Here is a 16,681-nt window from a genome sequence, read left to right as displayed (position 1 = left end):
CAAATGGGGCACTTTCCTACAATAATCATGCACCCATTTGTCCAAATGTAAGTGTATGTGTGTTATCTGGCTGAATGTATACCTGTATTTGCATTGTGTGTCTTTATGAATATGGATGACTTTGTGTTCAAGGGCACCTGTATGTTTGTTTATTTTCATCCTTGTACGTTGGTGTCCAGGTGTTCTGCTTCGTCTTTAAAATATATGAGGTGAATGTATGCCGGTACGCCATATTGTGTATTGAATATACCAAAGCCAAAAGCTGTCGACTTTCTAAATGATTTTGTCTTTCTCTTAATATTCAACCATTATTCTAAGCTTGTACTCCTGGGTGTTGAGCGACTTTGGCAGCACCTTAGTCTGGTTCAAGAAGATTTAATAAATAATTAAGAGCTAGCATGTAGGACGCAGACCTTTTAAGTTAGCTGTGAAGTGTCACGTGTTGTAATGCGGAAAAGTGTTTCTTTCTCGCAAGGACTTTCCTTATAATGCCTTTTTTGTTTTGAAGAATGTTCTTGCTTTATCTTTTAGCAACAAGTTTTGGAACTTGCCCTGGAACGTGCAGAGGTGAGTTAATTTTGAGTAGTTTTTGTGTTGTAAATTTTTTGATGGTGTAAATGTGCTGATGTGCTAACCTATTCTACTTGTAAAGTGCACTATCACCCTAGCACTACAGGATTGGTTGAGAGTGGGAATAAAACAAGTTGTGCTAAGTAAATGTTTCTATAAAAAAGGAGCATATTAAGGGCATTCCGAAAGGATATAAGCATATCAAGACCAGAAGAGAAATTTAGTGCATACCAGTAAGAAATTAGGAAGAGCAGTCTTCAGCGCAATGAGGCTGATCTTGGTTAAGGAATAAGGCGCGGAGAGAGTGAGACTGAAGATGGGGGAAGGGCTAGCAAGTGGATGATGCAGTGAACTAAACCATGAGCTTTGAAAATGGTTGAGAAATTGTGTATTGGGAAATTGGACATCATTGAAGAGAGAAAAGATTGTGATTGAAGGAAAATGAGCCTAACTGCTGATTGTGATGGCTGTGCTCTAGTATTGCTAATGTTGTGCCACTTAGTATTGCTTCATATGTATTGTGTGTGTTTGTATTTATGTGTAGCCTGGCGATTAATTCATTTTCTACATTAGTCTTGAGTGATGCACCACAAACCAGTAATGTTCATTCCACACTTTCTCGGTCATAACTTCCTTTGTACCTTACTTGCTTCTTCTCCACAGCCTTCAGTCATTTTGTCAGTTAACTCCAGCTCTTCCTAACTGCTGTACTGTTGACTTGTTCCCTGGTGCCCTCTCTTTGAGCAAGAGAAATGATGTCCCTTATTTGAAACTGTGTGGTGTCTTCCTGTATGCTCAGGCCAACTCGTAGACCAAAACAAAAATGCACTAGAAGGTTTAACATGTATTGACAAAACCAAAAGGCTTACGTTTAATGTGCTAAAGAATACATCGGGAGCCAGCAGTAGCAGACTTAGAAGGCTCAAGCTGTAGAGTAGACCTTCATGCAGTTCAGTGCAAGCATTCAAATGGAGATGCAAGGATACACATGGAGAACCAACATTGATGAGAGATAATTAATGGACTTATGCAAAAAGATTTTTGGACGACGTAGGGTATAGTAAGGTGCACTAGGGATAGTACATTCAAAACAGTATTGTTTAACACTCAACCAACTACTGGGGCATCGTCCCAACCCCAGATTAAACTGAACAAATACAAAAAAGAGCTGGGAGTGCTTGATTTATCTTAGACACAATTCGATATTTTAATCTTCAAAATAAACACAAATGAATCTATAATCCAAACATATGAATTGTAAACATATACACAATCAAAATTCTTGTTTGATCCTGATATTCAGCAGCCGTCGCGTTTCGTCCTAAAGGCAGGACGTCATCAGGGCTGCAAGTGCAAACACATAATACAAATATATCAGTACATGTGTACAATCTCAATCAGTAATAACCTGAAAACATAACCAAAATCTAATTAAAACTATTCTAACGGTACAGCTCATTATGCCGTATGGTACTCTCAAAAAATTCAATGGCTTCACACTAATAGAAAAACAACAAGCGGGCACTGTTTGCCTGTAATTCTCACCCGGAACCATATCTATTGTTTTTTGTTTGAACACACAAATCTTTCACTTACATCCTGGGATCAAAACGCGTGCAAACTGCTGCATGGTTATTCAGAAAAAATTATAAGTATTCATGGACAGCTCACCTCGTATTCTTATAATAAGGCTCCTCTGATATTATGTCTTGGAATTATGAACCTTAGGTTTAGACAGTTGTACTACAAGAGGTCAGATCCTTCATCAATGTACCGAAAATAATCCTGAACTGGGGTGAGGCAGAAGAAAAGGAAAACCAATCAATTATCAAACATATATTGTATATCTACCTAGTTGTGACCCTTGCTGTTCCAGTTATCCCTTATCTTAACCTGTCCCCGTCTATCCTTCTAACATTATACATCTGCAATAATGCGTACCTGGGAAACCCTAGATCAATGTTTTTCTCAAATCGATTAATCCTTTATTCCTTCAATCGAGAGTCCTTTAAAAACTGATCTGCCAATGACATTCATATCCAAAAAAGCCCAAAAAATACCTTCATATATTAAATTGCTCAGTCAACCCTCTCAAATGTTGAAAAATTCCATCTCTGTGTTCACTCACCACATTCCAAAATCATGTGACAAAGTGGGGAAGTGACATCTATTCACCAATGATTCTATCAATTCGTTCTGTAACAATCCGTTCTACAAATAAAATAAACAGATTATGTAGTTTTCCCAATGATTTCTTTCTAAATTAATTATTACCCCAAAGCTCTGCCTGGCCTTCTGCACTTACCCTTTACAACGCGACCTCCTGTTCCTCCACACCATCCGGGTACGATAAATCCCGAAGGTGCGGTGCCCCGGACTCCCTATGTTTAAAAAAGGCCCAATGGCCAATCATATCACACTAAATTTCGCGCGCATTCTAACTGTGCTCATCTGTGGGAAATGGACCGTTTCCAATAAGGTCCGCTATCCTTGTTTATCTTGTTATTTAGTATTTCCGCTCATGCGCAATGAGCTCTATCAGTGTTTCTCTTACTGTTAAGTGTTTCCGCTCCTGCGCATTGAGCTTGGTGCCGCCTTCTCTACCGGCAACACTGCTTCCAAGTATTGAACACACCGTTTCCGGTCTTGCGCAGTTCGCATTTTCATCTCAGTGAACGAGTCTCCAATCAGGTCCGCCCCGCGCATTGAGCTATGTGCTAGTTAATCGGTAAACCATAGTTTCCGGCTAATAAATACCCCGTTTCCGGTCATGCGCAGTTCCTTGCTACATCTCGGCGTGTCAATTTTTCCAATCAAGTCCGCCCAGTGCGTCTCCTGATATTACGCATCGCTATTTGCTAACCTTTTAAACCCACATTCCTTTCTTGACGGCACAATTAAATATAAAGAACAAAATATCTGAGCTAGTCGCTACGCCTGGCAAAGAACAATTCTTGTCTTTGATAATTGAAAGGTGCATCCATTTTCTAACACCTGTATACATATATTCAGGAAATGTAGGGCCAGGGAACATTATTACGTGGAAAAGTACTAGATCACACTTAATCGCTCAAGTCGTAACTATAAAGCCCTGGTATGGGCAAGAGAAGGTAAACATATCCTAAAGAATAATGCATAAAAACGAAAAACAGCAGTTTGCTTGCTTAACATCCCGGAATGTGTACAATGAACATTATGGAATGCCTATTAAGACATCTGTTTTTAGACTGACTAAATCAGATCACATTGATCTATTTAATGTCATATTATGCTAATGACTATGCCAAAAAATGATGTAGTTCAGAATCAATATTTAAACCACACATTTTCGTACGACATTTGATTATCCAACGCGCTTCAGCTTGACGAATTCGTAATTCCCAATCTCCCCCTCTCACATGTTGGGACACTTTTTCTATGCCATGAAATTTAAAGTCAATATTGGCACAATGTTCCTTTTCCATATGTGCATAGAGTGGGGATCTAACATCTCGGTTCATGATTGCTCGTCTGTGCTCTTGTATTCTTAATTTGAGTGGTCTTTTCGTACTCCCTATGTACACTTTGTTACAGCTACATATTATGGCATAAACTATTCCCACGCTGTTGCAATTAATAAATTCATTAATATGAAATCGTCTAGTACCATTAAAGCCAAAAGTTTTTGTTTTATTCATGCCATGCGAACATATTACACATGTCCCACAGACATAAAAGCCTTTGGGCTGAGTAGGGAGCCAATCCTTAGATTGTTTCACTATTGGACGAATGTAATTCGTTGAGACTTTGTCCCTGATTGTTGGGCATTTCTTGAATGTTATTAAAGGTTTGTCATCCAATATGGTAGCCAAACCTGGGACACCTTTCAACAGAGTCCAATTCCTGCTAAGTGCTTGCCTAATCTTATCTTTTTGCACGCAGTATGCTGTAACAAAGGAAGGTTTGTGTCTGACTAGCTCTTTCTTTTTCGGAAGCAAAGTAGTTGCTCTGTCAATTTTTGACACTTTCTCACTAGCCCTTGCTAGATCTTTTCTGGCATAGCCTCTTTTGCCTAATCTTAGTTTTAGTTGATTCAATTCCTGAGAATAGTCTTCATCCCGACTGCAATTTCTTCGGGTTCTGACCATTTCTCCATACGGTATTCCCCCAATTACAGAGCCTGGGTGAAAACTGTCTGCCCTCAAGATGGAGTTGGTGGCGGTTTCTTTCCTGTACAGTTTGCTATTGATTTTGTCCCCAACCACCATCAGCGTCACATCTAAGTACTCAATGCTGGATGTGCTTTGGTTCATCGTCAATCTCACATTAAAATCATTCTGGTTCAAGTAGTACAGATAATTATTTAAATCATCAGGGGTGCCTCTCCATATTATTAGAATGTCGTCGATGAATCTGGCCCAAAATACCACCAGATCCATCCATTCCCCAGCTCTGCGACCCCAGGCGTGCTCCCTCTCATACCAACCCATAAATAGGTTGGCATAAGAGGGAGCAAACCTGGATCCCATCGCTGTGCCCCTAATCTGATGGAACCATTCATCCTCAAATAAAAAGTAGTTATTTTCGAGAATCAACTGGCTCATTTGAATTATCATTTTGGAATGGTGTCTCAAACTAGCACTTCTGCTGCCTAGAAAGTGTTCTAGCGCTTGTAAACCTTTATCCATTTCAATGCAAGTATAGAGACCCACAACATCTAACGTTGCCAAAATCATCCCATCTTCCCATTTGAGTACTTAGATGTGACGCTGATGGTGGTTGGGGACAAAATCAATAGCAAACTGTACAGGAAAGAAACCGCCACCAACTCCATCTTGAGGGCAGACAGTTTTCACCCAGGCTCTGTAATTGGGGGAATACCGTATGGAGAAATGGTCAGAACCCGAAGAAATTGCAGTCGGGATGAAGACTATTCTCAGGAATTGAATCAACTAAAACTAAGATTAGGCAAAAGAGGCTATGCCAGAAAAGATCTAGCAAGGGCTAGTGAGAAAGTGTCAAAAATTGACAGAGCAACTACTTTGCTTCCGAAAAAGAAAGAGCTAGTCAGACACAAACCTTCCTTTGTTACAGCATACTGCGTGCAAAAAGATAAGATTAGGCAAGCACTTAGCAGGAATTGGACTCTGTTGAAAGGAGTCCCAGGTTTGGCTACCATATTGGATGACAAACCTTTAATAACATTCAAGAAATGCCCAACAATCAGGGACAAAGTCTCAACGAATTACATTCGTCCAATAGTGAAACAATCTAAGGATTGGCTCCCTACTCAGCCCAAAGGCTTTTATGTCTGTGGGACATGTGTAATATGTTCGCATGGCATGAATAAAACAAAAACTTTTGGCTTTAATGGTACTAGACGATTTCATATTAATGAATTTATTAATTGCAACAGCGTGGGAATAGTTTATGCCATAATATGTAGCTGTAACAAAGTGTACATAGGGAGTACGAAAAGACCACTCAAATTAAGAATACAAGAGCACAGACGAGCAATCATGAACCGAGATGTTAGATCCCCACTCTATGCACATATGGAAAAGGAACATTGTGCCAATATTGACTTTAAATTTCATGGCATAGAAAAAGTGTCCCAACATGTGAGAGGGGGAGATTGGGAATTACGAATTCGTCAAGCTGAAGCGCGTTGGATAATCAAATGTCGTACGAAAATGTGTGGTTTAAATATTGATTCTGAACTACATCATTTTTTGGCATAGTCATTAGCATAGTATGACATTAAATAGATCAATGTGATCTGATTTAGTCAGTCTAAAAACAGATGTCTTAATAGGCATTCCATAATGTTCATTGTACACATTCCGGGATGTTAAGCAAGCAAACTGCTGTTTTTCGTTTTTATGCATTATTCTTTAGGATATGTTTACCTTCTCTTGCCCATACCAGGGCTTTATAGTTACGACTTGAGCGATTAAGTGTGATCTAGTACTTTTCCACGTAATAATGTTCCCTGGCCCTACATTTCCTGAATATATGTATACAGGTGTTAGAAAATGGATGCACTTTTCAATTATCAAAGACAAGAATTGTTCTTTGCCAGGCGTAGCGACTAGCTCAGATATTTTGTTCTTTATATTTAATTGTGCCGTCAAGAAAGGAATGTGGGTTTAAAAGGTTAGCAAATAGCGATGCGTAATATCAGGAGACGCACTGGGCGGACTTGATTGGAAAAATTGACACGCCGAGATGTAGCAAGGAACTGCGCATGACCGGAAACGGGGTATTTATTAGCCGGAAACTATGGTTTACCGATTAACTAGCACATAGCTCAATGCGCGGGGCGGACCTGATTGGAGACTCGTTCACTGAGATGAAACTGCGAACTGCGCAAGACCGGAAACGGTGTGTTCAATACTTGGAAGCAGTGTTGCCGGTAGAGAAGGCGGCACCAAGCTCAATGCGCAGGAGCGGAAACACTTAACAGTAAGAGAAACACTGATAGAGCTCATTGCGCATGAGCGGAAATACTAAATAACAAGATAAACAAGGATAGCGGACCTTATTGGAAACGGTCCATTTCCCACAGATGAGCACAGTTAGAATGCGCGTGAAATTTAGTGTGATATGATTGGCCATTGGGCCTTTTTTAAACATAGGGAGTCCGGGGCACCGCACCTTCGGGATTTATCGTACCCGGATGGTGTGGAGGAACAGGAGGTCGCGTTGTAAAGGGTAAGTGCAGAAGGCCAGGCAGAGCTTTGGGGTAATAATTAATTTAGAAAGAAATCATTGGGAAAACTACATAATCTGTTCATTTTATTTGTAGAACGGATTGTTACAGAACGAATTGATAGAATCATTGGTGAATAGATGTCACTTCCCCACTTTGTCACATGATTTTGGAATGTGGTGAGTGAACACAGAGATGGAATTTTTCAACATTTGAGAGGGTTGACTGAGCAATTTAATATATGAAGGTATTTTTTTGGCTTTTTTAGATATGAATGTCATTGGCAGATCAGTTTTTAAAGGACTCTCGATTGAAGGAATAAAGGATTAATCGATTTGAGAAAAACATTGATCTAGGGTTTCCCAGGTACGCATTATTGCAGATGTATAATGTTAGAAGGATAGACGGGGACAGGTTAAGATAAGGGATAACTGGAACAGCAAGGGTCACAACTAGGTAGATATACAATATATGTTTGATAATTGATTGGTTTTCCTTTTCTTCTGCCTCACCCCAGTTCAGGATTATTTTCGGTACATTGATGAAGGATCTGACCTCTTGTAGTACAACTGTCTAAACCTAAGGTTCATAATTCCAAGACATAATATCAGAGGAGCCTTATTATAAGAATACGAGGTGAGCTGTCCATGAATACTTATAATTTTTTCTGAATAACCATGCAGCAGTTTGCACGCGTTTTGATCCCAGGATGTAAGTGAAAGATTTGTGTGTTCAAACAAAAAACAATAGATATGGTTCCGGGTGAGAATTACAGGCAAACAGTGCCCGCTTGTTGTTTTTCTATTAGTGTGAAGCCATTGAATTTTTTGAGAGTACCATACGGCATAATGAGCTGTACCGTTTTAATTAGATTTTGGTTATGTTTTCAGGTTATTACTGATTGAGATTGTACACATGTACTGATATATTTGTATTATGTGTTTGCACTTGCAGCCCTGATGACGTCCTGCCTTTAGGACGAAACGCGTCGGCTGCTGAATATCAGGATCAAACAAGAATTTTGATTGTGTATATGTTTACAATTCATATGTTTGGATTATAGATTCATTTGTGTTTATTTTGAAGATTAAAATATCGAATTGTGTCTAAGATAAATCAAGCACTCCCAGCTCTTTTTTGTATTTAATTAATGGACTTGTTTGAGCCAATATGTGACTGACAAAGTATGAAGACAATGGCTCAAAGAGGCTGGTCAGAGAAAAGCAATGGTTGAAAGGGATGGACCCAAATTCCCAATATGTACATTTTTTACAGTAGCTCTGTTTGACACTTGCAATTCAACCCCAGAGCTCAAATAAAATGTGCTTCTTCATTGCCGCTGCATCATTGTAAGGGAATGCCTCATCTCTGAATAAATTGTTTTGAAGTCTAGTGATCTGTGCCCTTATCCTGGACCAGTACTCTTAATTAACACCACATTAATATAAGTAAGAGTAAGCATATGCCACAGTCTATATCAGTGGTGGGCTGTCCCCAGAGAAGGCTACGGTTGCCTGAATATGGCACCAGTGACATTTTCCATGCACTCTTGAACCTCTCTCCCAGGGGGCAAGGATGATATGCTCAGTGCACACCGTAGTTGTAGGTTTGATCAGTCTTGGAAGCATGTTGTAGATTGCCAGGTCTGGGTGTTTCAGAGTGAGATGTAGATACTCTCTTCTGTTTCCCTTGTTGTATTGCTTATGACCTCCTTTACGTCAGTAATGCCTTCACTAAGTATGGATGGTTGCTGTCCCTTGAGTCCACTTTACCAGTGATCAGCATTCTCAGAAGGCAGAAAACCCTACACCCCTATAGCTAGATATGGCTGCACATCCTGGGAAAAAATATGAAATGTATTACTTTTATTTTTTGATTCATCAAATATCTTAGTGGGATTTTCATTAGTGAGTGTTTTACCTTAATTATATTGCTTTCATGAGCCTCTACTAGGCCAATCCAATTTTTCCATTTGTACGTTCTTCTGTACTTTCCCATTTTGTATCCACAGTTTTGTGGCCATTCATACAGTGTGTGAGAAAGTGCCTCTTTTGACATGGTTAGCCCTCCCTTTTTGCCTGGTATTTTATGTGGTTTCAGTTATAGTGCACAGGGTACCTGTCAACCAGGTCCCCTGTGCCAGTGCTTCTTCCCTAAAATGATTCCACAATTGGCCCTTCAGGCCCCCGGTAAGTCCCTAGTAAATGGTTCCTGAGTACTTAAGAGGGTCCCCCAGGGACCACTCGCCTAGGCCAAGCAGAGTGCCACTGCAGCCTGCCTGGCCTGGTGCAGACAAACAACAACGTCGACATGGCACACTACCTGTGTGCCATGCCAACTAGTACCACCTAAGGTATAGGTAAGTCACCCCTCTAGCAGGCCTTACAGCCCTAAGGCAAGGTGCACTATACCACAGATGTGGGCACCTCTGCATGAGAAGATATGCCCCTGTAATGTTTAAGTCATTTCTTAAATAATTTAAGCGCCAGGGAAGCCATAGAGAATAAATTGTCTGGAAACTCGACAACTCGAGTTTCCCAGCACCATGGTGGCCTTTCTGAAACCACACATTTTTGGTACCAACCGACTCTTCTCAATAAACCCACACTGATGCCAGTGTGGTATTTATTACACCATGTACCCAGGGGGTACCTCAGATGTACCCCCTGAAAACCAACCAACCCTAATGTGGTCTTGGACTGGCTTAAGGTAGCCTGCCATACACAAACAGGTTTCTGGACCCCTGGGTTGAGAGCCTCTAATCTCTGGGGCCAGAAACAATGCCCATCCTGGGCAGAGGTGTCACACTTTCTCCTCCAGGATTGACCAGGGCTTGAAGGTGAAGCTTCAAAGTACTGTCGCCTTTGTAATGTGACCCCCAGCCTCAACTGCTAGCAGCTGGCAGTCACTGGTTTACATGCCCACTTTGGGCAGGAAAACATAGGAAAACGAAAACAAAAATAAAATGCATTGTTATTTGCAAGGTCAATAGCTCAAACTCGCTTAAATGCGAGACCTATTGCATTGCAAATGCTTGTTTAACATTGCTGTTGGTGAATCGTTAAGCCTCCCTATGTACTCATATGTGTAAAATAATGTTTTGCCCTATGTGTATATGTAACATTCTCAGGAGTGTAATTTTACCCTTTCTCCTATTACATTTCTGCAGTGATGGGAGGTATTCTATTTTTTGCAGGGTTAGTTGTTGAACTGTGTTCTGTACATTGTTTTTGGATGGGAAGCTCATACAGGTTTACCAAACAGCCGCCTTATTCAAATCCTGGAAAGTTAACATGTCATTTATAGAATGCTCATATGTCACAGCAGTCTCATCCTATCTGAGACTGGCTAAGTACAATATGACACACTCCAACCACTGTAACCATTCGACAACATCCCAGCATAGCCCATACTTACACTGACATACCAAGACACTACAAGAGGCATGGGAATGAAAAAAGTGTTGAAGCCCTAAACTTCAGTCCCAAAGAGAAAGGGTTTCTTTTTCAGTCTGAGAACTATTTGGATTGAGCGGATTTGTTATCTTGGTTTTCGTAAAGATATCAAGAGGCACGAGAGTCAGGACTACACCCACCTCTTTACATCGGGGCGATGTAGTTATTTGGTCTTATGCAGAGAATGTGCGTCTTTCATTTCTAGGGGTGCCTCTGGTAAGCAGCCATATCACTCATCTGTTTCTTACTGTATGGTGGAATCACAGGATTCGAATGCATGCTTGTACTTGGTTATCCTTATGATGCTACTGTGCCTTGTGGATGACAGCACCCACCCAAGAATAACACCTTTGATAATAAGCACCCATGCATATCATTTCCTGCTGTCCTAATTCCCCTCAAGCCTTTTCTATTCTAGAGTATTGTCCTGGAGTGGTAGAAAGTCCCAACACTTCTGGGCCATGAACTAACCGTCATAACCTGAATGCCATTCCACCTCCTGCTCGCAAGGTAGTGTTATACTGCTGTCCAGTGTATTCAATTGCTGCTGCTAGGTGACCTGAGCACAAGATAAGCCGGTTTGTGAATAAGAGGCAGCTGGAGCTCCACACTGATGGACTGCATCACTCTTCATGGGCTCAGGTAGATGGCCATGAACAGATGTATCATGTCAGCCAAATCTTTTCAGGGAACCCTCCATTACCTTACTGAATGCAAGTCTTCAACACCACATGCTGTCAAACTCTACACACACAACGTTTCACTGGAGTTCTCTTTCTGATACGGTTCAGTTTTCATATGAGATTATGAGGCGAGATGCCTACAAACCCTCCGCTAAACCACATTGTTTATTTACTTCAAAACATATTCGTTTTGCTGGCTGCTAGTGACAAAAAAAATGCAAAGAGGTCCTGAGAATATTTAAGCTCTCCTGTTTCATTGATACATGCCCACCTTTCGAAGGCAATGCAATCTTGGTTGTATGTTTTAGTTTGCATTCCATGCTATGCTAGATATGCAGCAGGTTAAGCTGACTTAAGCTATATTTTTTAAGCATCTTTAACGAAACTATTTTTGTCTTTCATTTTTTTAGTATGTCATTGAAAGTGCCCGTCAGAGACCTCCAAAGAGAAAACATTCATCTGGCGGAAGGTAGAGAAAATGTGACCCTTTATTGTGATGTAACATTCCTAGTTTTGTAAGTTGACTTGTTGTGGTGCCTGGCTGGTAAGGAAAGTAATTGTTTGCTATAACAGCCCATTACTGAAATTAAGCACTCTTTTTATTAATTTAAACTTAAAATCATATTTTTCAGAAAATCTGTCTTTCAAAAGCTGTATGACTTATACTTGGAAGAAAGTGAAAAGGAGCCAAACATAAAGGTAAATGGTATTTTGCTGTTCGACATGCTTTCCTGTTCCGCTCTCTTAACAATATGCAGAAAGTATGGAAATTAGGCTGTGTATATTTTATTGACATGGTGAATTAGTATACCATACAATAAAATATTTCGCTTAAGCGAAAGAGAAAGTGTGTTTCAACAATTGACCTTACGATCAGCCACACTGTCCATTTCCAAAAATGATCAGATGTTTGTGTGTGTTTGCAAACCCTTTGTGGTCCATCTTCGGGTCGAAATCTAGCTTTTCCTATCCTCAAATAAAAGTCAACACTTTTTGGTTTAAAATAGACCCTTATTTGCTTATGAAACTGCTAATTTTTGTAGAAAAAAGTCTATTTTAGTACTTAAAAATGTGCCACCATTGTAAATACACTCAAGACTCTGACAGGCATTATATATATTGGCCAGGTGGGTTCCGGTTCACAAATGCGTTTGCAACATTATGTGGCACAAAAATAGGAAAATTCCCTTAATTGAGTAACAAAACATAAATTTGCACATACACATTGATTTAGTCACAATTATATTCTGTCTATAAGGCAGACTACTGTCTGTGAGTAAATCTTTCCAAATGGCCAAATTGTGGGTGTTCCAGGGTCAGTTTGTCTGCCAAAGTATACACATACCATCAGACTTGCAAATTGTTGATATTCATCAATGTTTGGTAGGCATATACTCACTAGAGTTGTTCAGAAATGTACTCTTTCAAAGAAATGTTTAAGTCCCTATCAAGGGTGGAAATAGGAGGGATCACCCTATAAGTTACTGTGTGCGTGGGAAGTGTTTCTTGATGTGGAAACTCGTGTCTGTGTAGAGAATTAAGTCATTCTAGGTGCAGAATAGTTGCCGTTCTCCAGGAGTACTGCTGAAATTCTTTTTGAATTCTAGCAATGACAGAAATGCATGCATATGGTGCATTTATAATTCCTGATCTGTGAAATTATGAATTGCTCTTTTGCTTTCAAGTGATTTCACACTATGCACTGGAAGAGTGTAACATTTTTAGTTCTCATCTACAGTTAGAGATAGCCTGTAGGAAGCTAGCTCCTTATATGATATACCAGAATGAGATATATTGTGCAAAGAGTCCAGGTGTTCCCTTGTGAGTGTACAAGGACTTGCTGTTGCAATCCCAAGGGGCTTTTCTTGGGGGTAGTGTGGTCGAGCAACCTTCGGCTTATTAGTGGAGTGCAAGACAGCTGCAATTACACTAAGTAGTCAGTAAATAATATACATGACTCAAGAAGGAGATCAACACCAAATTATAAAAATAACAAGTATCTTTATAGATGTTTAGTCACCAGACTCGGTTAGTTCAGATAAGTATGTTTTAAAGAGAAATACATTTGAGTTAAAAAAAAGTCGACACTCCATATTAGGAAGCTGCAATGTTATCTTATAGAAGGAAGAACAGTACAGCGACTTACAGAACCAATCTCCAGGTGAGTGGTGGGCAAGGTCAAAGGCAGTGCTAGCCGATCACCACCAGCGGTACTAGGGCAGCCAGATGCAGGCGTGCAAACCGCATCGGCTGCCCAATGTTACTGCATGGGAATCGGTCTCTGGGAACAGATACTGCAGGCTCTGGCTGAGAGGCTAGTCTGGCTGAACCAACATGGGGCTCAGGCCTCACGATGCTAGAGTACACGGAGACACCTTTGGTCCTCTTCTCCATGGCCTAGGGGTGATGGGTGTCGAGGTGTCTTTAAGCGTCTGGGTTTTCTTATCAGAGCAGACGTGCAGAGGCTGCAGACATCATTGGAAAGTTCACTGGGGGCGAAACCATGGTGGACTCGGTCTCTGTGGGACCAGGTTGGCACAGTGGGCCCATTTCAACTCTGGCTTGGAGAGATGGGTGCATTGGTGTCCTGAGGCGTCAGGTTTCTGCAGTCAGAAAGTCCTCTCAGGATTCTTTGGGTGCCTGCAGGATGCAGGGAAGAAGGTCTGCTACTTCTTGGGAGACCTTGGTTCCTGGGTGAAATGCTGGCCGGTCTCCCGAGGTGGCTTTGGGGCCTCAGCAGCTGCAAGGCAAGTCTTCTTTTGGTGCAATTTGCAAAGTCAGCAGGCAGGTGGGCAAGGTTAGTGCCAAGTCAGTTACTGGTTCGATATTCTCATAGGTGTGACTCTTCACGTCCGTCTTCTTTCAGGTCGGCAGTTGTGTCCACTTCAGGTAGCCCACCTTAGGAGTGGTACTAACCAGTCATGTAGGCATACCCACCCCCTAGCTATTTTTACCGCCTGTCCAGGTGCCAAAGAGGGTCTGGACAGGGGGGTTTGGCTTCCTCTCCTGTGAGGGGGGGCAGACTCTCATTTTAAAGGCAGCAACTCTTTGAAGCTAGGAGTGCTTCTCAGCAGGTCATCCCGTGGGAGGGGTGTGACACCTCCTTGCCAGGCAGTCTTTGTTCCTGAGCTCCTGAGAGCACAAAGCTCTCACCCTTGGAGGTAGGAACGTGTCTCGGGTGACAGGCTGGCAGAGACCAGTCACTCGACACTCCAGAGGCTGGTAGGTTTTCAGGGGGCACATCTATGGTGCCCTCTGGCTGCATGTATTAATACATCCATCACTGGAATCAGTGTGGGTTTATTAATATGAGATGTTTGATACCAAACATCCCTATCTTCAGTGAAACCATCACGTAGCTGGGAAACCATGTACTGGACACCAGTGTCCAGTACATGGTTTAAGATGGGGTCCCTGGTCATTTGTACTGGCAGTAATAGAACTGCTCATGCAGGTATGCCCTGACATATAATATTATGCACCCTGTCTTAAGCCTGTAAGGCCGGCTGTACGGGTGACTTAAAAATACTGCATGCAGTGTTAGGGGACATGTCACACAGGGATATGTGACATGTTGTGTTTTCCATTTCCATTTCCAAGCTTTATTTCGATCTTGTAGACCATAAAAGCAAAAACATAAAATACATACAACGCTAAATTGAGCAATAAAAACACCAATGGCCGTTACAATATAAAGACATGTGCAGTGAGTGAACACAATTCATGACATTTAAAAGGATATAAAAGATTTAAAAAGCAAATTAAACATTGATTTCATTTGTTGGTGAGATCAAGACAATAGGAAATGGCTGAGGGGAAGTGAAAAACTTGCGGCGCCTGTGCCACATGGAGTTTAGAAAACTGGACACAGCAAAAACAATCGGGGGTGAGTGTCGGTTCTCAAGACTCTAAATGCCTCCCGTAACTGTCTGTACCCCAGGTTCCTGTATATTGGTAACAGCCAGTACCTCCTGGGTACATCATATTCTGGGCAAAAGAAAAAAACATGGATGGGAGTCTCTTCTTGGCTATTGCAGGCAGGACAGCTAGCAGGGAAGGCTTTTGACCAGTTCTTTGTATATGCATGGACCGGCAAGCAACCTAATCTAAATTGAACATAGAGTTTCCTTGCTATAAACGGTTGTACATCATCAAGGAAGAGTTCAAATGAATAGTGGTCTTTAAAGTTGAGGAAGTCAGAGGTTAAGCGGCCTGGTTTTGTACTCTCTTGGATTTCGGCCAGCCTATACTGTCTATAGGTTTTGACTAGTTTGAGCCGTGATATTGTAGGTGACACTTCCTCAGGGTGGGTTCATAGATTAGGATGGCCTAGTCTACGGCACAGATCTTTGATATGTGTTAACCAGAGTAATGTACCCATCCCTGGGAGCCCCATGATCGCTTTGAGTTCCGACTGATAGGCTATTAGCTCGGTGGTCGCCCATAGCCTACGCCAAAAAGTCAGAGGTCGCAGTCCGGTCTCCTCAACTATGGGTCTTGTCCCAAGGTCCATACGTAGGGGGATGAGAGGGGTGCTTTGCGGCAGGCCCAAGAGCTGCCTCCTAAACGTATTCTCGGTTTTTACCAATCCACCTACAGGAAGGTGTCCCCAAAGTTCTGCCCCGTACATTACAGCACTTCTGATTTGGACTTTGTATATCTGTCACTGGGCCCGATTGTCTAGATGTAGAGTTTCTATAAGGTTTTGCTAATCTCACTGCCACCTGTGCTAACCTTTTCTAGCTGTGGGCCCCAGCCAAAAGTTTCTGTCAGTGTAACACCCAGGTAATCGAAGACTGCTACCCCCTCTAGCTGGATACCATTTAGGGTAGGATTAGGGTGAGATGTTTTACTAGGATTAAATACCATATACTTGTTTTTTTGTGTATTAATCTCTAGGTCCCTATTCTTGCATAATAAATAGAAGCTGTCAAGGGTCCTTTGAATGCCCATGGGCGATTTAGATAGTAGCAAGGTGTTGTCTGCGAACATTATTGCTGGCACCTTGCCACGGACGAGCTTTGAGGCATCGGTGTTAGCTACCTTGTTTAGTTGGTCCACCAGGGCATTGATAAAAAGACAGAACAGAGTGGGGGCCAGAATACAGTCCTGCCTTACACCCCTGTCCACTGGGAAACGTAGGGTCTCCATGTTTCCCAAATCTCACCTTGGCAAAAGTTCCAGTGTGCAATAGCTTAATCAAAGAGAGCAAGTAGGGCGGGATGCCCAGTTGCTCTAGAACTGCTCAAAGTTTGTCACGGGCACCAAATCAAAGGCTGATT

General features: G+C 41.6%; 1 protein-coding gene across 7 annotated transcripts in view; it reads left to right on the top strand.

Moving 5' to 3' along the window:
• Positions 1-16,681, top strand: part of SUPT20H (SPT20 homolog, SAGA complex component) — a 404,514-nt gene that overhangs the window by 72,038 nt on the left and 315,795 nt on the right. For all 7 annotated transcript variants that reach the window (XM_078657195.1, XM_078657196.1, XM_078657192.1 and 4 more), the window contains exons 4-6: positions 532-567; positions 11,810-11,868; positions 12,032-12,098. In XM_078657195.1, the coding sequence (XP_078513321.1) occupies positions 532-567; positions 11,810-11,868; positions 12,032-12,098 (162 nt within the window). The remainder of the gene's footprint in view (positions 1-531; positions 568-11,809; positions 11,869-12,031; positions 12,099-16,681) is intronic.

The sequence above is a fragment of the Lissotriton helveticus genome, chromosome 8 (assembly GCF_964261635.1).
Source record: "Lissotriton helveticus chromosome 8, aLisHel1.1, whole genome shotgun sequence".
Classification (NCBI taxonomy): Eukaryota; Metazoa; Chordata; class Amphibia; order Caudata; family Salamandridae; genus Lissotriton; species Lissotriton helveticus.
The sequence above is the reverse complement of the archived record's forward strand: the minus strand, read 5'-3'. Positions and strand labels throughout refer to the sequence as shown.